This window comes from Microcebus murinus, chromosome 10 (genome assembly GCF_040939455.1).
Source record: "Microcebus murinus isolate Inina chromosome 10, M.murinus_Inina_mat1.0, whole genome shotgun sequence".
Classification (NCBI taxonomy): Eukaryota; Metazoa; Chordata; class Mammalia; order Primates; family Cheirogaleidae; genus Microcebus; species Microcebus murinus.
The window spans coordinates 46,189,559-46,215,182 of NC_134113.1; the positions used below are offsets into that span (position 1 = coordinate 46,189,559).

The following is a 25,624-nucleotide window of genomic DNA, read 5'->3' on the forward strand; positions in this document are numbered from 1 at the left end:
TATTAACATCTTCATCTTATCTTCAACTATACACCCTCTTCCTCCCTTACTAAATATGGAGAATCCAGCAAGATCTAGATTGCTTCCTAAATTAATCTTGGTACTTCAACCTCCACGGTTTCCTCCTATAACAGGAATAACTTGACAGTGTCTAAATCCTACTAATCCTTCATTAGCTAAGCCTCTATCAATACTGTAACTGAAAGAGATCTTCCACCTTTAATTATCTTTACTACTTGTATGATACTGATTATACTCTCACAAAAATTACACAAAACATAATTTTGCATGCATGTTTCTCATATGAATTATATGTACTTTGAAAGCTAAGACCTGTCTTAATCATCTTTATATATTAAAATTGGTAGAATGCTAGTAACAAGACACACATTTATATGTTTTTTAATGAACTTTGAAAATAATTTCTTTTAAAGGTTTTCAGATTTAATTTTTCAAAATTTATCTTTAAAATTCTGTTGCTGCTCATCTGACACCTCATTTTAGGACTTTTAATAAATAAATTGTGTAAGAACCTAGCAAGACCTTCAGGCCCACATTTGCTGTTAGTGGCTATGCGTGGGCCCATATACTAAGCAGGCTACAACTGGAAAAAGCCTAGGAGTCATGATACACACATTTCTTATTTTAGATTTGCCACTAAGTAGCGATTTAACCTTGGAGATATCATTTAACTTCTAAAGGCTACAACTACTTCACCTATAAAAGGAGTTTAGATTAAATGATCTCTAATCTCCATCATTTCTAAAAACAAAACCAAAGCATACTATTTTATGACCTCTGAGGTCAAAATACTTTTTTAGAATGATGTTAGAGAAATAGTAGTAAAAGCAACATCCATCAAGATGCAGCTCTAATTCCTAACAAGGGCTCTATTAGCAATCAGGTTAGAATGACAAGTCAAGCTAGAATACGGTAACATCTCTAATAAAGTAACTCAAAAACCAGATGCTTCAATTAAAAATAAAGTCTTCAGTGCATTAATATTAGAATAAATCACAAGAAAAATTAAGTCTCAGAAAGCCTATACTATGGTAAGGGCCTGCAAACTGTTAAGCCCATCGCCCATCTATTTTTATGAAGTTTTACTGAACACACCCATGCCCATTTGTTTACCTGTTGTCTATGGCTACTTGTGTATCACAAGAGTGGAACCGATCTCTGCAACAGAGATCCTATGGCCCGAAGAGCCCAATAATTAATGGTCTGGCTCTTAAGTTTGCCAACCCCTACTCTAAGGTACAATGAAGAATATAAAACTAGGAGCAGTTTGAAGAAGTTTTGGCTAAAGTTCAAAGAAAAATGACTCAGAAATTGTTAAATACTATAGGTATTTAAAAATCATCACACAAGCTTGATCTGAAAGATGCCTGGTTTTGTCTAAATTCCAATTGTGACAATTATTAGTTGTAGGAACCTTAAACAAGTTATTTAAAACTCCCAAGTCTTAGCTTTCCCACCTGTAAATTAAGTTTGAGGCTGCTGAGATATTAAAATACAATATAAACTGCCTAGTAACTAAATCTACAGCACAGCTTCCCAATTTATTAAACGCAAAAGATGATGAGAGAGGAATACACTTTTAACTCCCTTCATAAATTGATGAACAATGACACTAAATGATGACTATAACTAAAATGAAGGAAAAAAAAGTTGGCCGTGTCAAAAGCATTTACAACTAGGGACTGAGCTAAAAAACAACAGATTTTTAATAGGATTTTTATAAGAGTGCGGGACAGGACTGACAACAACAAAACAGAAATACCCTTCTATACTCTGTTTTGATAACAAGGCAGTGTCCCAGGTACAAAGCAGTAACAAAGACTACAAATACCATTTAGCTAGAATTCTTATACAACTTTTAAAAAGACTGTAAGTTAACCCACTGCTTCACTTGACTAGCGGTAAAGAAATAAACAAACAGTAGCATTAAGTTAAATGGGGTATAATAATTCTCTTTTTTAAGCCATTTGTAAAGAATAAAATTAACCAAACTTGTGGTTTGTGTACCCAATCAAGTTTTCTTTAGTTTGACTCAATTTTCAGATCACACATATTTGTTCTTAAGAACCTGTATTTTGTATAGGATTTTTTATTAAATGTTTCATCATTTAATTGTTAATGGTCTCTCTCCCCACAAGGGCAGGAACCATGTGTATTAATACCTTGACTATCTCTGTATCTCCACTGCCATCTCCACTGCATGAAACCTGGCACAGAAACAACATAAACATCTGCTGAATGAAGAAGTTGCTCCCACACTTAGCAGGAGCTCACGATGACACCTAGTGGCCTACACATGTAACGGCTCTGTTAAATACAGCACTAACTCAAGAAAGCAGGTCAGTATTCACACAATCACTGCTTTGGAAGAGAAAAATGTAAAGATGATACAGGAAGTAAGAATAGGGTTACTATCACAGTTGATTCAGTCTCCTACATCATTTAGAGAACTATATAAAATGATCACTAATATCCAGAAATAATGACCATGAGACACTGCCATATTTCAAAGAAAGGTTCCAATTTTCATAATGTTTAGTAAGAAAGAAAAGATTCCATTTTCCAAGCATTCTTGTTAGCAGAAATTTTTTTACCAAACCTCCTTTAGTGACATCTCTTAAAAGTTTTATTTTTGGCTAATACTTTGAAATTCTGTATCAGTAATCAGAACATACTAATATTCTCCCAACATCCATGCGATAATATACCCATTGTCACAGCATTAGTAAAAAGACCTTCCCTGATGTCTAGACCTATGTATGGCAAATGTGAAGCTCAGACTATGCTGACTTATTGCTGACAGCTGTAATAAAATATATACTCTAAATATTAAAGACAAATTTGTCTTAGAATCCTAAGCTATTTAATTGAACCAAATTTTGGGTTTTGTTCCCTTATATTTAAAAAAATGTAACTTCCAAATTCTCAGACTATGCTATAGTCTAATTTATTTGAATTTATGATTGGTGCAGTGGTCCACAAAGATTCTCTAATACACAGGATGACATTAATAACTATTAATATTGATTCTAATTTTACCAATACCAGTGTTACTCCACTATCTCCCACCATTCGCCCCAAAGCTAGGGTTGGAGGTGGAGAAGACCTATATAGTAGTTTTGTTTGAAAGTAAAATTCACCACTGTATTTAGCAGCAGGCAAAACGATTATTATTAAAAGAATCTGTTCTGTAAAATTTGGATTCAGTCTAAAGGCTGCACTCAAGGATCCAGAGTGCACATGTGGCCCCAAGACCAAAGGTTCCTCACCCCTACGAGGATAGCTAAAACTAGATTTGAAAAATAAGAGTCTTGTTTTACTTAAAATGAGAACATTACCGGATTTGATGGAGTCCCTGTAGATTCGCTGCTGCTGCTTCTTTCACAACATATCTCCCTTATTACACACAGAGCCAGGCTTTCATCAAATGAAAGGGAAATATTATCAGACTTGTGGCGTTTCCTTTGTCGTTCACCGGACAATTCGTCTAAATTTTCTTCTGGATATATAAAGGAAAACAGTAAATTACTGTACTGTGATTGATTTGGAAACTGAGCTTAGTTTCAACAAAAGTAAACAAAAAAATAGTGAATTACTATTACCATTTCAAAAATAAACACTGCTTTATAGAAGCTGTCCAACTGAGAATTACAGAACTGTATCTTACAAAGCTTTCTATTCTTCCTTTAGAGCTTCATCTCCATAACGCACAATTAATTTAATCAATCTAAAGCTTTTATTAATCAATCTAAGATTTTTCTGTCAAAACCAAACATCAGAATATAAGATTTCTTTTTTCTGAAAAGAACCAAAAATGTTTAATTTACTTAGAGGGTATTCTTTTTTTTTTTCCATCAGCTGAATTTAAGATTCCAAAGGTATTATTAATGTTTCAATTTCTTTGGTATCCTGTATTTTCAACAGATGTCAGAATCAGTGAAAACTGTGTCCATTTTATTTTAAATGAAAAATTATCTCTGACTTTAAGAAGTCAAAATGTTAGCCAAATCTCTCTGATATAAATGAGAGCCCTACCTAATATGAGACATGAAAATAAATTCCAAGTCTATTAAAGAGCCAACCATAAAGAATAAAACCAATCAAGTATCTATAAGAGAACATTCTTATAATATTAAGTGTGGGGAAGTATTTCATAACACTACAAAGCCCTGAAAAAAAAGACTATGAATATTAGACCACATTAAGGTTTACATGGCAAAATAAAACACTATAAACAAAAGTTAAAAGGCAAATGTCATATTAGAAGGAAATATATGCAACATATAATAGACAATGGTTAAATATCCATATTTCATAAATATTAATTAAACAAAGTCCTCCTAACAAATCAAGATAAACTCAATTTTTTAAAAAAATCAAAAATCACAAAAAGCAAGTCAGAAAAGAAATACAAATGATTAATAAACATATGAAAAATCTGTTTTCTAGGGATCAAGGAAATGAGAATTCAAATGTATTATTTGAAAGGACATTTTTATACATGGTTCGTAGGAATATAAAATAGTGCAACATTTTGTGAACAATTTCTCTACCTAGAGAAATATCTACATAATTATTTAAGGATGTAGGTGCAAGGGGGTTCAACAGGATTATGGGATTAAAGTATAATCCATATGCCTGAAACAAGTACAATTCTCGCACCTTTGCTCATTCCATTTCTGTCTCTTGACCTTCCTAGTCAGAAGTCATTAAAAAAAGCCATCTATAGTTTCATACCTTAGGTTTAAAAAAAAAAAAAAAAAAGCCATCTCTTCTTCCTATGAATTCCCAAAACACTCTTACATTCTATACTGTGTGTTTTGTCTCCATAACTAGATCACATTTTTTTTTTTAAGAGATAGAGTCTCACTCTGTTGCCTGGGCTAGAGTGCCATGGTGTCAGCCTAGCTCACAGCAACCGCAAACTCCTGGGCTCAAGCAATCCTCCTGCCTCAGCCTCCCAAGTAGCTGGGACTACAGGCATGCGCCACCATGCCCGGATAATTTTTTCTATATATTTTTAGTTGGCCAATTAATTTCTTTCTATTTTTAGTAGAGACAGGGTCTCACTCTTGCTCAGGCTGGTTTCGAACTCCTGACCTTGAGCAATCCACCCGCCTCAGCCTCCCAGAGTGCTAGGATTACAGGCGTGAGCCACCACGCCCGGCTGATCACAAGTTCTTGATATAAGTTCTTAACCATGTTTATAGTCTCTGTGAGAACAGGTGATCTTGGTTGAATGATGTGGGCAAGAAGCCTAAACTATGCTATTGATCCATATTTTTCCTTTCATCAAAAAAAAAAAAAAAATGGGGGGTTTTCTAATTATTACAGTAGTCTATTACTCACTGAAGAAATCTAAAGAAAACAGAAAAAGAAATGTAAATCATCTGTAACGCTACCACTGAGAGACTATTAATATTTTAGTGTCATAACTCACCAGTTTTCACTTATTTTTTTTTATTTTTTTAATTTTTTTTTATTTCGGCATATTATGGGGGTACAGATTTTAAGGTTTCAATAAATGCCCATTTCCCCCCCTCCCCCCAAAAGTCTGAGTCTCCATCATGACCATCTCCCAGATGGTGCACATCTCACTCATTATGTATGTATATACCCGCCCCCCTCCCAGTTTTCACTTATTTAGTTAATTACTAGGTTAATGTTAATAACTCTAAGCATTTATAATTCATAAAGATTTAACCAATTTATACCAAATGATAAATCAATAGTGTATCAGTGCCAATACACAAGTTGCAAGGATGAGTAAAAAATTTATCTTTGTTAATTGGACAGACCAAAAGACATCCGTTTTTGTAATTTTTTTTATTTTTTTATTTTGGAGACAGAATCTTGCTCTGTCACGCCTGGCTAGAGTATAGTGGTGTCATCAAAGCCCACTGCAAACTCAAATTCCCAGGCTCAAGCCATCCTCTTGCCTCAGCCTCTCAAGTACCTGGGATTATAGGCTCTTGCCACCATATTCAGCTACTTTCTCTACTTTTTGTAGGGACAAGGTCTCACTCTTGCTCAGGCTGGTCTTGAACTCCTGGTCTCAAGTGATCCTCCCAAAGTGCTAGGATTACAGGAGTGAGTGAGCCACTGCTCCTCGCTCCCTTTTTGTCTTTTTATCTATAAAGCTAAAATTACCAAAATTCACTCCCTCCCCATAGTTATTTAGCTATTTGCATTGACTGTGAAAAACTTCTGTTCATTTCTTGTCTTTTTTGCTATTCAAATTTTTAATATTTACTGTATATTGTTTTGGGAACTTTTTATGTAATAAAGATATTAACATTGTCAAATTTAAAGTGACTATCTCTTCCACAGGCACACTCAGTTTTAAAAGTGACTATCTGTCAAATAAGCTTGTATTTTTTTATTTGTATTTTAAACTTATTTAGAATTCATTTTGACATATGGTACAGATGTAACTTCATATTTTCCACAAGTACCTACCCATTTGTTTAGTTTAGGATATTTAATAAGATATCCTCTGCCTTCCTATTTGTTTTAAAACACATTGGTATGCGTTATCATTTATTAAGAACAATTTAAAATTTTAACTGCAAAGGTAACTAAGAATAATGGCTAAAATAGAGTTTATGTCCTTATTCTGTATTATCTTGATATTAGAGAAGTGGCTAATTATAAACTCCAGTGGAGCACAGTAAACATTGCCTGCTATAGTCGGCAGGAAAAATATTGCTTAAAAAAAGCCATTTGAAAAAAAAAAAAAGCAATTTGGATACCAAATAAAATAAAAAAATAAACTCAGAAGTTCATTCATCTAAACCAAAAAAGCAGAAAAATTTCATTAACCCTAAAAGCGCTAACTTCGTTAAAGACAGAACACCAAAAGGCTGTTTGAATGTGTCAAATAAATACTCATATATACCTGTCTCACTAATTGCTCTCCTTCTAGATGAGGTAGATGGTCTAGAAACCAAATTTGAAGATGAAGGTTTCTCTTCCTGTAGCTCTTGCACAGGGTCCTAAGCATTCAAGAAAAAACAAATATGACAAACTAAACATAATGTTGGGAAACTAAAATTCTGTGTTTTAAATAACCTTTCCAATTTTCAAGAAATATTGTATTAGAATGAGAAATTTCCTTAAAGTTTACCTTTTGATCACTCCCACCTTCAAGGTGACATCTATTCTCACTCACAGATGTACCTGAGTCTGATGGTTCTGAGAAAAAAATGAAAACAAAGAATCACAAACTAGGCGATTTAATAGTTATCAGTCCAACATAAACTCTTACACAATTTAACCTTTCAACAAACATTAAACATGCATTCCCCAGATGCCAGTGCCATGCTACATAATACAGATAAAAATAACTCAATTTTAATACAAAAGATACATAAAAGAGTAATTCTAAAGTACAATAAACACATGAAAAATGTATATAAATTCTCTGTGTATAAATTCACAAAGAAGATGGAATAGTAACTACTTGGTAGAGAGGGGAGGGTCTGAGGAGCAAAGAATCAGGAAAGATTTTGTAGTACGATGTAGAAATAGGGATAGGAAAGGCCATTCCAGACCACAGGAATAGCATGTGAAAAAGAATTCAGAGGCAAACAGTTCTTGTTGCAGGAACTACAGGTAGTTCATTTTTACTGGAATGTAAACAGCGTCAGACTGTAAAGTATTCTGTGCGTCCAGTCAAACAGCACAAGGATGTCAACAAGTAACACTCATGATGTCATTCCCACATTACTGCATTCTTCCCAGCAGACACTTCAGAATCTTCCCTAAGACAACGTTGTAGCCACCCATTAAAAAGGGTATTAGTCTAAAAAATAAAACTGATTTCTTAGCTCACAGAGGTAGTTTATCCAGAGAGTAATAATGAACACCTAAACGGTAATTTTAAGCAGAAGAGTGACAAATCACTCTGGGAAAATAGAAGAAAAAGAGGGTACAGGCAAGGAAACCAGTATTCTAGCAGGTAAACCAGTATTAGACAGTAGCTACAATAAAACAAAAAAGTATTAAAGCCTAAATTAAGGCATGGAAAAATAATTAAAGAGAAATTAAAAAGGTAAAAACCAACAAGACCTGGTCTGGTGTTTCATATACAAGGCAAGAGAGAAAGGAGTTAAGACTCCAAGATTTTATCTTGAGTGAACAAATGGGTGGTATCATTCACTAAGAGACAAATGTTAGAAAGGTGAACAGATTTGGATGGGAAGATAATAAACTAAAATGAGTTATGCAGGTAGACAAGTTTAGCTTGTAGCTGGATATATAGAATTAGAGCTCAAAAGTCAAAGTTTCAGATTTGGAATATATACAGGATCATAATCAAATACCCTTTACTACCCCCTCGGAAACATTTTCATTTTAACAGTGAAGTCGTGCCTGAACATTAACATTTTGAAATGGTATGTTATCATGTATTAATTTTCTTTTTATACTATGGGTAAGGCATTATACTGATTTTCTTAAATTGCACATATAGATAGGTTTTATTACCCAGGACTTTTGATGTAGTATAATAAAGGAGAGGATACAAAATACATGTAATAAAAAGGAAGCATTATGTGTGACAAGGTTGAGAACATGGATATAGGACTTTTGAATTCTACTGAAACCTAAAACAAACTCAGAATGGAAATAAGTAATTTACATGTTACCATCTCATTAATATAAGTTTCCTAGTAATCTGCCAAAGTTTATTTAAATGAATGAATGAATACATCAGGGAAACAACAGAAAATTCAAATTATTACTGCAAATACTATAGTTGTATATTCTGCCATCATATGATTATCTTGAAGAGTTTAAAACAATAAAATGCCAAGTCACCAGCCTAATAACTTCTTTTATTTTGGGATAAGATGCTGATACATTTTTCTGGATTTTATTTTATTTGAGACAGAGTCTCATTCTGTCGCCTGGGCTAGAGTACCGTGGCGTCAGCCTAGCTCACAGCAACCTCAAACTCCTGGGCTCAAGCAATCCTTCTGCCACAGCCTCCTGAGTAGCTGGGACTACAGGCATGCACCACCACACCCAGCTAATTTTTTCTATGTGTTTTTAGCTGGCCAATTAATTTCTTTCTATTTTTAGTAGAGACGGGCTGGTTTCGAACTCCTGAACTTGAGCGATCTGCCTGCTTTGACCTCCCAGAGTGCTAAGATTACAGGCATGAGCCACCACACCCAGCCATTTTTCTGGATTTTAAATTCTAACTTTTGAAAAATAAGTATTCAATTCAACACATTTAGCAAACAACATATTAATGAAACACTATGCTATGTGATAGAATGCAAACCTGACTAGACACAGGTAACAGAAATATAAACAAGTGTAACACAGCAATATAACAATAAAATCTGAACATGGAGAGAGGGAGCACAAGGGAGTGGTCAATTCATTCCGGGAACTAAACAAGCTTCTGAGAGTAGTTTTTAATTATAATTCAAGGATGAACTTAAGGGCTATAGTGTATTGAAGATAGCTCCTACCAGCACTCTAAAGTAAAACTGTGTACATCTCATCCCAACTCCATATTTCTAGCCTGAAAATGGGAGTATTTACACCATGGAAATCAGCAACCACACAAATAAAGGCTTTTCCCATGGACAGTGGGTTGTTAAACATTTACCAACATATCAATGTATATGTATATGTGCATCTTTCTGGAACAAGAAGCCAGTGCTTTCATGAGATTATCAAAGGGAGATGGTACCCCAAAATAACCAGTTAACAACTGCAAGTCTAAAAATGCCCAGTTAAAAACATCAAGTAGGGACATAAAATGCCACTTACCTGTACAAATTGGTAAACAAAGTATCACCTATTACCAAAAACAAAAAACAAAACAAAACAAAACCATCCTCCATGGGTCTACCTAGGTACTACATTATTTTCCAAGGCTTTTCAATACATTTTTCAAGGTTTGATCACGCCTCTGTTAAGCAGGAGCTTTTAAAATTATCTACCTTTCACATCAAATCCTAACTCTGGTATCCCAAGGCTTAAACTGATACAATAGGATATTTAGCTTTACATTAGATCCTTAGTTTTATGTTTAGCTTCATACATACTTCTTCCTGTTAAATGTATGACTTTTATAGCAACTTTTAAAGAGAATCATAATAATAAAATATATGTACATAAACAAAAACATCTTTAAAATGTTTTTACGGTATATATTTATGATGTTCAAAATTAACTTACCCTGCTGATTGACTACCACCAAGTTTCTGTAGATCATTGTATATATTTTCCTTGTAGGAGAAAAAAAAACAAGAAATATTCATTTTAAAATAAAAATTAAACTGAATTTAACCATATTTTTAAATGCATATTTAGTATGAACTACTGCACACATTCAAAACCAAATTTTAAATCACTGTATTCAAATTATATCACTGGCAATGTTCTAGACCCTTGAAAGCACCACAGTAATAAGTAGCACAATGATTACATACAGCTACTTTTAATAATCAGTAAGGTCTCTCAGGGTGAAAGCCCTCACATCTCCATTTCCCGAAGTGTGCTTTGTTTAGACTTTACCAAAAGGCCCCCCCAAAAATGGGTGCGCAAGCAGCAAGCAATTACTATATTTATTTTCAAACAGAAATGAATTTTTGTAGCTCTGTGCTTAGAAGCAAACTACCTAAAATAGTAGTCAGTTATGCAAAACCCACTAGATAGAAACTTGGTATATTCTTGACTTTAATCAACCTTAGATCAATCATCTAATGGATTTTCTTTTTTGATCTTAAAACTTATTAAAACATAAAGCAGTATTCATTCATTCAATAAATACAGACTTAGAATCTACTATGTACCAGTCAAAACTATTCTAGACACTGGAGAAAAACAAAGAAAAAAACAGAAACAAACCACTGTCCCATGGAGCTTATATCCTAATGGGAAAACAATTCATTTATCCCAGCATTCATTGATGTCAGGATACATTTTTCTTTTTCTTAAGTTTTTAAACTAACGATTTTAGAGAATGTTTGTCACAAAATACCATTTCTAATTCTCAGTGTTAAGGGGAAAGTACCAACCCCAACTATCTCTTTTCACCCTTGGGAAAGATGACACAGCAACCTAAACCTCCCTACCCCCACCCCCCAAGAAACCCCACAATACTCCTATTCATATCCTTTTTCTTCTGTTTTTTTTGTGAGACAGGATCTTGCTCTGTTGCCTGGGTTAGAGTGCAGTGGCATCAGCCTAGCTCACAGCAACCTCAAATTCCTGGGCTCAAGTAACTCTCCTGCCTCAGCCTCCCAAGTAGCTGGGACAACAGGCACATGCCACCACACCCGGCTAATTTTTTTTTTTTTTTCCCTAGTCACCTGGCTAATTTTTTCCATTTTTAGTAGAGATGGGGTCTCACTCTTGCTCAGGCTAGTCTCGAACTCCTGGGCTCAAGAGATCCTCCCGCCTCAGCCTCCCAGAGTGCTAGGATTACAAGTGTGAGCCACCATGCCTGGCCCATATCCTTTTTCAAGTCAGCAATTTCCTCAATTTCTAATCTCTTAACATTCAGAATTCAAGTCAAAGATAATTTTATCACAAATTACACCTCAAAATATTATCAGAAGATTAAATATTCAAAGGATGAAAAAATACATTTATCAAACTTATAAAAGTAAATCTTATATCCTAAAGCCAAGTATAAAATGACAACATGAATCAATGTTAAATAGAAGTTGTTTGTCAATGGAAAGATGCTTATATGTGAAATTAAGATGAAATTAAATATAGTACTATGTTCACAACTTGGTTAAAACATACATCTGCACATAATATGAAAATGACTACTAAAAATACCTTTTGGTGACAAACTAGTCATTTTTTCCCATACTTTTCTTAGCTGTCTTCCCTTAATGTTCAACAATATATTATGTTTATATTAACAAAATTGTTTTAAAGCTAAAACATCCCATTTAATTACCATTTTTTAGCTATATTATTGAGCATTCAACATTAGAAGCTAGTTAACTGTTTCAGGTGAAAAGTATTCATCCTCTTTATTAAGATACAAATGGTAAAGCTCAACACAGATTGCCTGCACTAAATCAAATGTAACAATTCCAAACGTAAGGTAAGAATGACTGAAAAAACATTCAATTTCCAAAAGAATAATTCTAGAAATGTTACCTGGGCTAAATTCTGCTGATAAGTGCTATAATGATATATGACAAAGAAAATGATTTCAAAAGTAACTAAGGCTCAAGTTTAAGCTTTACCACATGGTGGTATAAAGATTGTTTCTGAAGGTGATTGGAATAATAATTTATAGTATATAACTATAATTAACATTTGAATACTATGTGCCAAACTCTATGCTTTTCATACAATATCTTTTCATGAAATATAACCTCCACATGAGATATATATAAAATCCATATTTTATAAATGGGAAACTAAGACTTAGGTTAAGTTAATTTACCTTGTCACACAGCTAGTAATGACTGAGCTAGGTCTCAAACACAGCTCAGGTTCTCAAATATGCTAGAGCTAAGAAATTAAATTTCAGCATCTTTTTATATATTGCAACAATTTTTCTCTGACAAAAGGGAGTAAGGGTGGAGGTGAACTGAAATGTTTGCCCAGCAGGCTTTTTACAATAGACTAAACTGAAGAATTTACCTGTGCTCTTTCACAGAGAAACTTGGCACTCCAAACAAATCTCCTAGAAGATCATTTGAACAATATACAATATGTTGTTGCTTCTCATCATATAATCGTTTAGTCATAATATACTGGCCAAGATAAAATATAACCTGAAATAGAAATGATTTCTGAGCATTAAAGAAAACTAAATGTTAGTTTCAAATACATTCAATAATATCCCATTTATCTGAACAGGGTTAAACGACCAGCAACCACATCCACAATCATGTAGAATAACAACCATTTTATACTCTAAAAGAAACTACTTTAAAATTTTTTCCTTTTAATTTGATGGAAATAGAAATAATTGCTTCTCTATTCACTTAAACTTTAAAATGTTTTTTTGCCTTGCAGACTTTAACTCTGCCCAGATATCTAAATACTAACATATTAGGAAGGAAAAGACAGCAAAATACAAAAACCACTGAGAGAGAGCAATAAAAAGTTGCAGAATAAAAAAATCAACTAAAATATGGCAGTAACCTGGAGCCATTTTGTAAATAGTCACAAACACCATACACCCTCAGTAGCCTCTAAGCTCATCAGAGGAGATAAATAGAAAAACGGCCAATGACATCTACATAATATTGACAGTATTCAGGGAATGAAATAAACCAAAGATATCAATATAATCCATACAGTAATAAATATTCAAAATAATTACCCTGAGCAATTAATATAAAGTTAAATTATATTCCATGTGCTCCATTAAGTTGGCAATACATTTTAAGATATCCAGATACAAACCCATTAATAGCCACCTAAATATGTATGGCATTTTACAGTTTGCAACATACTTTTACAAGTACCTTCTCACACACACAGACTAAAAATAAAGGTATAGAAAAAGATACTCCATGCAAATGGAAACAAAAAAAAAACAGGAGTAGCTATATGTCTATTAGATAAAATAGATTTCAAGACAATAACTGTAAAAAGAAACAAAGAAGGTCATCATATAATGATAAAAGAGTCAATTCAGCAAAAGGATATAACAATTCTAAATATATATGCATGTGATAACGGAGCACTCAGAGCTAAAAAGAGAGATAGACTCCAATACAATAATCGTTGGAGACCTCAACACTCCATTTTTTGCATTGGACAGAATATCCAGACAGAAAATCAATAATGAAACACTGGATGTAATCTGCTCCATAGACCAAATGGACCTAATAGATACTTATAGAATGTTTCATCCAGCAGCTGCAGAATTCACATTCTTATCCTCACCTCATGGATCATTCTCGAGGATAAACCACATGTCAGATCACAAAACAAGTCTCAAAAAATTAAAAAAAAAGATAGAAAGCATACTAAGTATTGTTTCCGACAATGAAATAAAACTAGAAGTCAATAACAAAAGGAACACTGGAAAATATACATGTAACACATGTAAATTAAACAATATGCTCCTAAGTGACCAGTGGGTCAATGAAGAGATTAAGAAGGAAATGAAAAATTTCTTGAAACAATTGAAAATGAAAACACGACTTATCAAAACCTATGGGAGGCCAGGCGCAGTGGCTCACGCATGTAATCCTAGCACTCTGGGAGGCCGAGGCGGGCGGATTGCTCGAGGTCAGGAGTTCAAAACCAGCCTGAGCAAGAGCGAGACCCCGTCCCTACTATAAATAGAAATTAACTGGCCAACTAATATATATAGAAAAAATTAGCCGGGCATGGTGGCACATGCCTGTAGTCCCAGCTACTCAGGAGGCTGAGGCAGCAGGATTGCTTGAGCCCAGGAGTTTGAGGTTGCTGTGAGCTAGGCTGACGCCACGGCACTCACTCTAGCCTGGGCAACAAAGCAAGACTCTGTCTCAAAAAAAAAACAAACAAAAAAAACACCCTATGGGATACAGCAAAAGCGGTAATAAGAAAGTTTACAGCAATATGTGCCTACATCAAAAAAAATTGAAAAACTTCAAATAAACAACCTAACAATATATCTCAAAGAACTAGAAAAACAAGAGCAAACCAACCTCCAAATTAGAAGAAATAATAAAGATCAGAGCAGAAATAAATGAAACTGAAACCAAAACATTATAAAACATCAACAAAACAAAAAGTTGGTTTTTTTAAAAGATAAGCAAAATAGACACACCTTTTCCCAGACTAAGAAAAAAAAATAGAGAAGACCCAAATAAAATTAGAGATAAAAAGGAGGCCAGGCACAGTGGCTCAGGAGTTCAAGACCAGCCCGAGCAAAAGCAAGAACACATCTCTACTACAAATAGAAAAATTAGCCAGGTGTTGTGGCATGTGCCTATATTCCCAGCTACTAGGGAGGCTGAGGCAAGAGGATTGCTTGAGCCCAAGAGTTTGAGTTTGCAGTAAACTACGATGACACTGTACTCTACACCCAGGACAACAGAGTGAGACTCCGTTGCAAAAAAAAAAAAAAAAAAAGGGAGACATTACAACTGATACTGCAGAAATCCAAAGGATCATTATAGACTACTATAAGCAACTCTATGCCAATAAATTGAAAAACCTAGAAGAAATGGATAAATTATTCTTCGTGATTAAGTGGGATTCATCCCAGGGATACAAGGATGATTCAATATAGGCAAATCAATGTAATACATTATATCAACAGAACAAAGGACAAAAACCATATGATCATTTCAACCGATACCGAAAAAGCATTGATACTGAAAAAGCATTCGATAGAAGTCAGCATCCCTTCATTATAAAAACTCTCAATAAACTGGGTATAGAAGAAACTTACCTCAACATGGTAAAAGCCACATGTGACAGACCCACAACTAGTATCATACTGAATGGGGAAAAACTGAAAGCTTTTCCTCTAAGATCTGGAACAAGACAAGGATGCTCACTTTCACCACTGTTATTTAAGATAGTACTGGAATTTCTAGCTAGAGAAATCAGACAAAAGAAAGAAAGAAAGAGCATCCAAACTGGAAAAGAAGAAGCCAAATTATCCTTGCTTTTAGACAATATGATCTTACATCTAGAGAAACTTAAAGATTCCACTCAAAAACTATTATGGCAGATAAACAAATTCAGTAAAGCTGCAGGACACAAAGTCAACATACAAAAATCAGCAGCATTTCTATATGCCAACAGTAAACAATCCAAAAAAGAAACCAAGAAAGTAATCCCATTTACAACAGTTACAAATAAAATAAAATACCCAGGAATAAGCTTTACCAAAGAAGTGAAGATCTCTACAATGAAAGCTAGAAAACACTGATGAAAGCAGCTGAAGAGGACACAAAAAAATGGAAAGACAGTCCATGCCCATGGATTGGAAGAATCAATATTGTTAAAATGTCCATACTACTCAAAGCAATCTACAGATTCAATGTGGTCCTCATCAAAATACCAATGACATTCTTTACAGAAATAGAAAAAATAATACTAAAATATATATGGTACCACAAAAGACCCAGAATAGCCAAAGCCATCCAGAGCAAAAAGAACAAAACTGGAGGAATTATCTGACTTCAAATTATACTACAGAGCTGCAGTAACCAAAACAGCACAGACACACAGACCAATGGAATAGAATAGAGAACCCAGAAATAAATCTACACATCTATAGTGAACTTATCTTCGACAAAGGTGCCAAAAACATACAGTGGAGAAAAAGGATAGTCTCTTCAATAAATGATGCTGGGAAAACTGGATATCCATATGCAGAAAAATGGATAGACCCTTATCTCTTACCATATACAAAAATCCAATCAAAATGGATTACCGACCCAAATCTAAGACCTGAAACTATGAAACTACTAAATAAATAAATAAATAAATAAATAAATAAATAAATAAATAAATAAATCTGGAGGAAATGCTTCAGGACCATTGGTCTGGGCAAGGATTTCTTAAGTAAGATCCCTAGAGCACAGGCAACCAAAGAAAAATTGGACAAATGGGATTACATCAAGCTAAAAAGCTTCTGCACAGCAAAGGAAACAATCAACAAAGTGAACAGACAACTCACAGAATAGGAAAAAATATCTGCAAACTACCCATCTGATAAGGGATTAATAATTGGAGTATGTAAGGAGTGCTAATAACTCAATGGGAAAAAAATCAAATAATCCAATTTAAAAAAAGGGCAAAGGATCTGAATAGACATTTCTCAAAAGACATACAAATGGCCAACAGATACATGAAAAAAACGCTTGATGTCATTAGTCACAGAAATGCAAATCAAAACTACAGTAAGATATTACCTCACCCCAGTTAAAACAGCTTTTATCAAAAATACAGGCAAAAATGAATGCTGGCAAGGATGTGGAAAAAGGAGAACCCTCACACACTGTTGGTGGGAATGTAAATTAGTGCAACCACTATGGAAAACACTATGGCAGTTCCCCAAAAAAACTGAAAATAGAACTACCATATGACCCAGCAATCCCACTGCTGGGTGTATACCCAAAGCATGGGAACTCAGAATATGGAAAAGATATCTGCACTCCCATGTTTACGGCAACACTATTCACAACCAGCCAAGATAGGGAATCCACCAAAATGTCCATCAATGGATGGTTAAAGAAATTATGGTACATATATACAATGGAATATTACATAGCCACAAAAAATAATGAATTCCTGCCATTTGTGAAACATGGATGGAATTGGAGAACATTATGTTATGTGAAATAAGCCAAGCATAGAAAGACAAATCTCACATGTTCTCACTCATATGTGGGTGCTAAGTATTAAGAACAATTAATCTAATTGAGACAGAGAGTAGAATGACGGTTACCAGAGGCTAGGAAGGGTAGCAAGGGGTAAGGATGAAGTGGGGATGGTTAATGAATGCAAAAATATAGTTATATAGTTAGATAGAATATTTGATAGCATAACAAAGTGACTAAACAACAAGTTAGGGTATACTTATGTTCCTAACACAAATTATTAAATGCATGAGATGATGATACCCCAATTACCCTTATTTGATTAATTCATTTTGTATGCTATATCGAAACATCACGTGTACCCCATAAAAATATGTAACTATTATGTACCCATAATCATCAACAATTTTTAAAAAGTACTATCTCATCCTTCTGATATTTCATAGAACTGTTATCACTGTGTCAAAAATGGTGAAACTGACCCCTGGTCTTTTGACTCCTAGTCCAATGCTCTTTCTACTATCCCATACTAGCTTTCACCCCTTTCCCATATGAGCCCCAGAACAAAGAGCCTATAACTGAAAACAGCATCAGACAATTTATACATTACAGTTACACAGTTTAACGTATGCATTTCCAAGTCTTTGTGATGGTCTTGATCAATTTTCTCATTTCTACCTACTGCCAAATCCATACTTCATTTCCTTAAATGATTATTTAATAAAGTCAATTCCAAATTAACAGCCCCCAAAATACCATTTAACCTGACACTTCCCTGTAAGCACTAAGCATGTCCACCTTAAAGGAATATTCCTATGTGACTATGAATTAGAGAGATGGCTGAAAGGCAGTGAGAAGAAAGAGAACCTAGATTACTTCTACCAAAGATCCCTTAAGGAAGTTTGTAAAAGTGTAGCTGAAAAGGAAAAGGGTCTGGAATCTCTTCCTGCCCCACTATTCTGTTGTGACAGAGAAACTTTAATGTTTTAAGTAATCTGAGCCCCATAAAGTAAACAGTACAGATGGGGAATAGGAACATTTCATTCACACTGAAATATTGCCTAGGATGGCTCAATCTCTCACTGAAAATCATGTTTTGTACACACATTGAAAGCTAGAGAATGCATTGAAATGTTTTATCTGCTAAACAGAACATGTGTTCATGAATCAGCTCACCTCTATCCCAGAAAGATCAGTATACTATACTCATGTATCTCTAGTGCAGAAGTTCTTAACCTGGCATCCAGGGATGCCCAAGAAGTCCTTGGATAGAATTTAGGAGGTCCACTAATTTGGACGGGAAAAACAATTTTTTAATCTTTATTTCCACTAACTTCTAACTGAAATTTAGTTTTTTCTTCAATCATAAATGTAGGCAACAAATCAATAGTATTTGTAATACCTGTGATCAATAAAAACCACAAGAGTTTTCATATCATACTATGCATACAGCAAACATCTCAAAATATTACTATACTCCTCACTACATCAAAATTACATTTATTAGATCTGTTCTAAATCTTGGAATTCATGTGTTAATAACAAAAGCACATATATCACAAACTTGTTTACTATTTTTGATGACTGTATTTAAACGTAAGTTTCCTTTGTAATCCTGTAAATTTTACTTCATACATTTAAAAACAAGATTTGAGAAGGAGTTACCAGTCTGAGAAGACTTTTACCAGTATGCCAAATAGGTTCACAGCATAAAAGGGTCAAGAATGCATACAGGGCTTCCCTTTGTCTGAGTTCCTAGCTGAGAAATGAAACTAGACATAGAATTTCCAGGTTCAAAATATAGTGCAAATGACCACAAAATTTAATGTTGCTGCTTAATGAAAAATCTCTCTATGTGGCCAATTTTTTCCCCAGGGTCTTGAAAACTGTAAGTATGGCTATATACAATTAGTAAGACATCAGTTTACCTCTTTGTCTTAGTTCAGCTTACCTCTTTCATGGTGTAAGTGTCTTTTTGTGCACCAACAGATTTTAACAGCTTCATAAGCAATGGCTTTGGTCTAACCTATAATGAAAAAAAACAGCTGCTATTATACTGCCCAAATTATTCCAGAACTATAAGCTCTGCAGCAAACATGCCCATAAAGATAGATTATAATGTTTGTTTTTTTTTTTTTTGGATACAGAATCTCACTTGTTGCCCAGGCTAGAGTGAGTGCCATGGCGTCAGCCTAGCTCACAGCAACCTCAAACTCCTGAGCTCAAGCAATCCTCCTGCCTCAGCCTCCCGAGTAGCTGGGACTACAGGCATGCGCCACCATGCCCGGCTAATTTTTTCCCTATATATTAGTTGGCCAATTAATTTCTATTTATAGTAGAGACGAGGTCTCACTCTTGCTCAGGCTGGTTTCGAACTCCTGACCTTGAGCAATCCGCCCGTCTCAGCCTCCCAGAGAGCTAGGATTACAGGCGTGAGCCACCGCGCCCGGCCGGTTATAATGTTTTTACTAAGTATAATGGTTGGACTATATAAACTGAATACCACAAGACAGTCAAGAGTGTTTGGAAAAATATTCTGGGGAGGATCAATTATTATGCAAATATCACAGAATTATCATTAGTTGAGATCATAAATGGTACCCATCCCAAGATAGTGAAGATTTTTTTTCCTCCAGCTATTTTTATCATGTGCTTACTGCCTTACAAACAACCATAAATTGTTGAGATCCAATGAGCTTACTATACTGATCCAATGAGCTTATTATAAGCTAATTTAGAGAATCCAATAGAAAAAAATACATCTTTAGGGTGGGTCCTGTTCCCAATCTTCAGTTTCTACGGATTAGGTTCTTGAAGGCTAGAGAACTTAAAACTACTAACCCAAGTTGGCAAGGGTAACTGAGAACAGATCTGAGGCAGCAACTCATGTCCCTCAACTACAACTCAGCATTTTCTTCCTGCTATTTCCCACTGCCTCTTAGTGGGTCTACATTTCAAAAAACTACTTGACATTTATTAAGCTTCTACTATGAACCAGACAGTGCTGGGTACTGCAAAAAAAAAAAAAAAATTACAAATGAGACATATGATCTATATTCCAAGAAGCCTGCCAAGGAGATTAGGAGTTATTTTTTTCTGTTAAGGACCAGACAGTAAATGTTTTAAGCTTTTCATTACAGATGGTCTACCCAACTCACAAGTATAGATACTATGTAAACCAGGAAGATTTTATTGCTTATGTCCTTTCTCCCTTCCTGTTGCTGAATCAAAACCTGTAAAACTCGAGTATCTTTACAGCTTGCCACACCCCATACAGACTGGTGGCTCTGTATCCCTCAATATGCCCCTGTCTTGTACCTGACTTTGAAATCTGACAGCATTTGGGAGCTCTCAAAACCAGATTTTTAAAAATGGCCTGTTTCCAGCTAATCAACCGAAAATTATTTAATGATTGAAAAACTTAAAATACATAATAAATGTAGAATTGAAGTATTACTTGTTCTGATCACACATTTTTAAAAAATATGCTTACATATATCCTTTCAGGCTAAACAATGTACCCTCTCAGAAAAGGTTAAAAAATTACTTTTCTCCTAAATTTTTATATATGGCATATTAGCTACAAATTACATAAAATAACTCAAAGTAAAAATACACAATGGAAAGCCATTAGTTTTTTTACTGACTTAAAAAATATTAATAAGAAAATAATTATAAAAGACAATACCATTCATGATCTCACATTTAAGAACAAAAAGATAAATTTCATGTAAAGATACAGTATATGTAAAACTTAAAAATACTAGAATAAAATATAGGAATATATCTGCAAGACCTTAGGAAGGGAAAGTTCTACCAAAGCACAATATGAAATTCGAAAGCCAACAAAAGTCTACAAATTTGACTTCATAAAAATGTTCTCAATAGGGAAAAGACAACATAAAGTTAAACGAAACATTAGTAAACACCAAAAATTATATACACTTAAAAAAGAGAACTACTCCAATTAAGAAAAACACAAAAAAACCTAAAAGAAAAACAGACAGACAAGACCAGGCAAACCCAAGGAAACAAATGCTTTAACAAAATGGAAAGATGCCCAGCCTCACCAAGAGACTAGGAAAATACTAATCGAAATGGCACAGTACCTTTTACTCCTCAAAAAGGCAAAAATATAATAATAATTAAAGATTGGTAATATTCAATGGTAGTAGGAGTGAAACCTGTTAAAACGTTTTGGTAAGAAGTTACCAGCAGCAATCAAATATAGGTAAAATTTGGGATGCAGTAGTTGTAATTCTATAAAACATTTCTTAACCAAAATAGTCACATAACACTTGTGTTAAGATCAATGTACAAAGCAGCACTATTTGTAATACTCAAAAACAGGAGGCAATTTTAAAAAAATCTATCAGTAAAGGCACAAATAATTAAAAATGGTATAGCTGTGCTATGGAATACTATACAGCCATTAAAAAGATTCTGTAGATTTTACTTGTTGACAAGGAAGCAAGTTGTAGAACACCTCTAGTTTAACCCTGTTTTAGAACAAACAGGACAATAACATACATTTAAATTCACATGTGAACATACGTGGCTAAGTACACAGAAAAACTCTAAAAGGAAACATGACAGAAAGACTGAAATTTTCAGTTTTTACTTTATATATTTCTGTAATGCCTAAAATCTTTACAACTGCTATTTTTGTGATTTTCAGAAACCATTTAAAAAATTAAATACTGACAGGTCAAGATAGAAAAAAAATCAATCACATAACAAACATAACTTCAGCATTCTCGCTTAAGAATTTAATGGAACTAATTTTTATAGTCCATGTGGTAAAGGGCTAGGAAAATACCCATTCTTAAGTTCATTTTTTACTCCACACAGTTATGCCTGAGATAGCAGAATTTAAGTTATGTACACACAATTTCATTTCAAAAGCCGTGCTACAATTAGGGTGCACGAAAGTTAGCTGATCATCTCATAAACTATATTATTTTTTAAAAGTTACACGTGAGACAAAAATACCAACCAGGGTCTCTTGTTCCGAAGCTGGGATCTGTGAGGTGGCTACATCAGTAGATACAGACATGTTGGTATTGCACATTTGCCTACAAGTAGGAAACAAACACAGGATAAAAACTGGAAATAATGAAACATCTGTGAAAAAAGGTACCATAAAGAAAGGAAATAAATACTGCCTTTATTAAAAAATAAAGCTGTCAGTCAGTCGGTCCTTACCTGGATCGGTGTAGAAAAAGTGCTGCAGGCCTGTGACCACAGGTGTCTATTGCTAACGGCCACTGAACACAGCTGGGAAGAGGCATGGTTTAAATAGCCCCAGCTGGAGACAAGTCAGGGCTTAGCTCCTTTTACTACTGACTGGAACGTGTCCGAACTTGACCAGCCCAGGAGGAAGAGCTGAGTCAACTTGCTCACGCAACCAGCCCAACATCGCCCGGACCCGGCGCCCGGCTCCGGGTGACAACCGCACAGGCACCTGTGACCGATCATCCCGAGCCCCGCGCGAGGCGCCCAGCAGCCCCCAGCCCACGTGACCCTCACCCCGGGCTCCCGGAGAGACCCCCGCCCGCGGGAGCGCCAGCTCGAAACCCCGCCCTCCTCCCCTGCGGCGACAACCTCGCCTCCTCCCAACGAAACCTAGGCGAGGCCACGTGCCCTGCGCCCCCCACCGCGAAAAACACAAAGGCTGCGTGCGAGGCGGAGGCTGGAGACCGGAGCGAGCGAGGGGACCCAAGTCGCGGCGCGGACCCAGGACCGACCCACTCCCTTTGGGCCGATACCTGCTCCTCACCATGCGGGGGTTTTCGCGCCTGGAGTTGCGGGGCTCCCTCGAGGCTCCCCAGTTCCCGTCACGGGGCGCGCGGAAGCCCCACGCCCTGGGCCTCGGCGACCATTTCCACTCTCGGGGCCCAGGCCACTGGGGAGCTCGAGCGCTCTAGTCCGGAGAGGAAGGAGGCTCCCGGCGGCGAAAGGGGGCAGGACCTCGGTCAGAACGGTCAGGGCCGCCCCTCAGGCTCGGCTCTCGGCTCCATCTTCCTTCTGGTCACACAGGCCGCACAGACCCCGCGAGGAGCCGACCTCGCCGAGGCTCCGCGGTGCGCGCCCCCTACCGCCCGGAGGGAGCGCGCGGGGCGCCGCGGCCCATTCGGGCGTTTACGCGCGCGCACGCACGCGCCGGCCCGCCGCCTCCGCCAATTGGGGCCGGGGCTCGGCCGCGCCGCCTCCGCGAAGGGCGGAGGGTGGCCACCGGGCGCGCGCCGCCGTGTTCGGGTTCGGCGGGTCGCCAGGTGGGTGGGGGGCCTGGGCCGCCGGCTCCCTGGGGTGTAGTGCGGGACGCTTGGGACACTCCTTCAGCCGTTGTGCTGCTTTTGTATTTCATGTGTTTATACCACTCGACCAAGTTGGAGACTGCCAACAAGTGCGAATCTAAGTGTCCCTGCTACCAAAAAGAAACCAAAAGTAACAGCTGTGTGATATATTAAGCCGACTCCGGCTGCTGGAGTTGTATACAAATGAGTTATTTTAGGACTTGTTTTTTAAGATTTAAAAATAGCACGGAATGCAGGCTTATACACCGGTGCATGCAAGTGTTCTAGTTGGAGAAATAAGACGGTGGTTACCGTTGAGAGTCGGGGAGGGAGAGGGTGGTAGTAAAAGACAGCATGCTTTTAGAAGGTGTGGGTTTGTTTATATTTAAGCTAGACAGTCATTACCGTTAAAAATAGACATTTATATATTATGCGCTCAATTCTGAAAGACTCATGTACTTGCTCACATAGGTGTGGCAGGCGGTTTTGATGCAGTCTCAGAAATTAATAAGGACATGAAGTATTGAGGTGGCTCAACCCAAAAAACAAGAGTCATTGTAAAGAACACCTTCTCTGGCCAGGAAGTGATTAGTTCCTTGTGAATAAGAACCTTTTTTATAAAATTATGCCCTTCCCTTCTATTCCCCAGCCTACTAGAAAGAAACCTTCCTTAAACATAGTGGCCATTCTATTGATTTAATTTAATTGCCAACATGATCAACTTCAGGAATTTAATGTGGCTTTAAAAAAAAACAATCTCATCTTTATTAGATCAAGTATAGTAAAATTTCTGGTTGTGAGACACTGGGCGAAAGAAAACCTCAAACAGTAAGACAATGTAAGCATAAAAGGGTAAGTGATCAAAGCTGGCATTTGTTAGATGCCAGATGAGTAAAGTGTGTGCTACAGGAGTTCAGACACAGAATGACGGCAGTTCACAAAGGCCTTAGAACGGATCACATGTGTTTTGTGCCTTGAAGGGATGGTAAGACTTAAATAAAAGCAGAGAATATTTCGGGCACAAGAAAAATACTATTAAAAAAAAAATCCAGAAACGAAAATATAACAGGACCGTTTGAGAAACAGTAAATCAGTTAGACTTGCATTAGAGTCAAGAAAAGGTTTTAAGAACTGGGAGTCTCCTGGCGGGGTATGGTGGCTCAGGCCTGGGAGGCCAAAGTGGGCGGATCATTTGAGCTCAGGAGTTCTAGACCAGCCTTAGCAAGAGTAAGACCACGTCTCTACGAAAAATAGAAATTAGCTGGACAACTAAAAATATATAGAAAAAAATTATCAGAGTTGGTGGCACATGCTTATAGTCCCAGCTACTCTGGAGGCTGAGGCAGAAGGATGGCTTGAGCCCAAGAGTTTGAGGTTGCTATGAGCTAGGCTGAAGCCACAGCCCTCTAGGCGGGTCAATAGAGTGAGACTGTCTCAAAAAGAAAAAAAGAACTGGGAGTCTCCTTAAATGCCAAGCACAGGAGAATTTGGAATTTGGGTTTTGGACAGAGTAGGCAGTGGGCAGACATTGGGAGCATCTAAACTGGTCATTTGCTTCCAGCAGTTTTAACAGGACCACCAAGAGCTGATTCAAACTGGACTGACTTTCCCCATTCTCATTGGCATTGTGCTTCAAAAAAATTATCTTGACAAAATTATTAGAGCAGAAACAAAGGGCAGAACTGATAATTAGTCTGGTTCCATTAGTCCTTTTCTAATGGAACCAGAAAGGAGGGGCAGAAATGAAGGTAGAAGTGATAGGATTTAGAGTGTTGGGGAGAGAAATTGAGGCAAGGATTTACTCTTTCAAGGACTTGATATTCACAACTTACTCTGTGTATTGAGCACTACCAGAGGCCCCAAGTGGTGAACAAGATAGTCATGCTTCCAGCTGTCAATAGAACCTAGCAGGAGGACTCAGTTTCCACCTAAAGAAAAGGGTGATACTGCTGACAAAAGAAGCCTGGAGGGGTGGAATAGTTGGGTGGTTGTAGAGTTTTCAGTGATGCACCACAGAACAAGGTTGAGTGGTAG

The 25,624-nt window shown here is 36.3% G+C and overlaps 1 protein-coding gene across 4 annotated transcripts in view; it reads right to left on the minus strand.

Annotated features, from left to right (window-relative positions):
- MDM2 (MDM2 proto-oncogene) overlaps window positions 1-23,447 on the minus strand; it is a 31,216-nt gene extending 7,769 nt beyond the window's left edge. The window contains exons 1-9 of one of the 4 annotated variants that reach the window (XM_076007174.1): window positions 23,074-23,447; window positions 22,500-22,571; window positions 22,291-22,369; window positions 19,246-19,320; window positions 12,655-12,788; window positions 10,219-10,268; window positions 7,148-7,215; window positions 6,920-7,016; window positions 3,360-3,520 (exon numbers count right to left, since the gene is read on the minus strand). In XM_076007174.1, coding sequence (XP_075863289.1) covers window positions 3,360-3,520; window positions 6,920-7,016; window positions 7,148-7,215; window positions 10,219-10,268; window positions 12,655-12,788; window positions 19,246-19,320; window positions 22,291-22,365 — 660 coding nt within the window. In that variant the 5' untranslated portion in view covers window positions 22,366-22,369; window positions 22,500-22,571; window positions 23,074-23,447. Of the gene's footprint in view, window positions 1-3,359; window positions 3,521-6,919; window positions 7,017-7,147; window positions 7,216-10,218; window positions 10,269-12,654; window positions 12,789-19,245; window positions 19,321-22,290; window positions 22,370-22,499; window positions 22,572-23,062 lie in introns of those variants that run through there. The other 3 variants (XM_076007173.1, XM_076007172.1, XM_076007175.1) reach the window with 3 other exon arrangements.
- Between the last annotated feature and the right edge of the window lie 2,177 nt (window positions 23,448-25,624).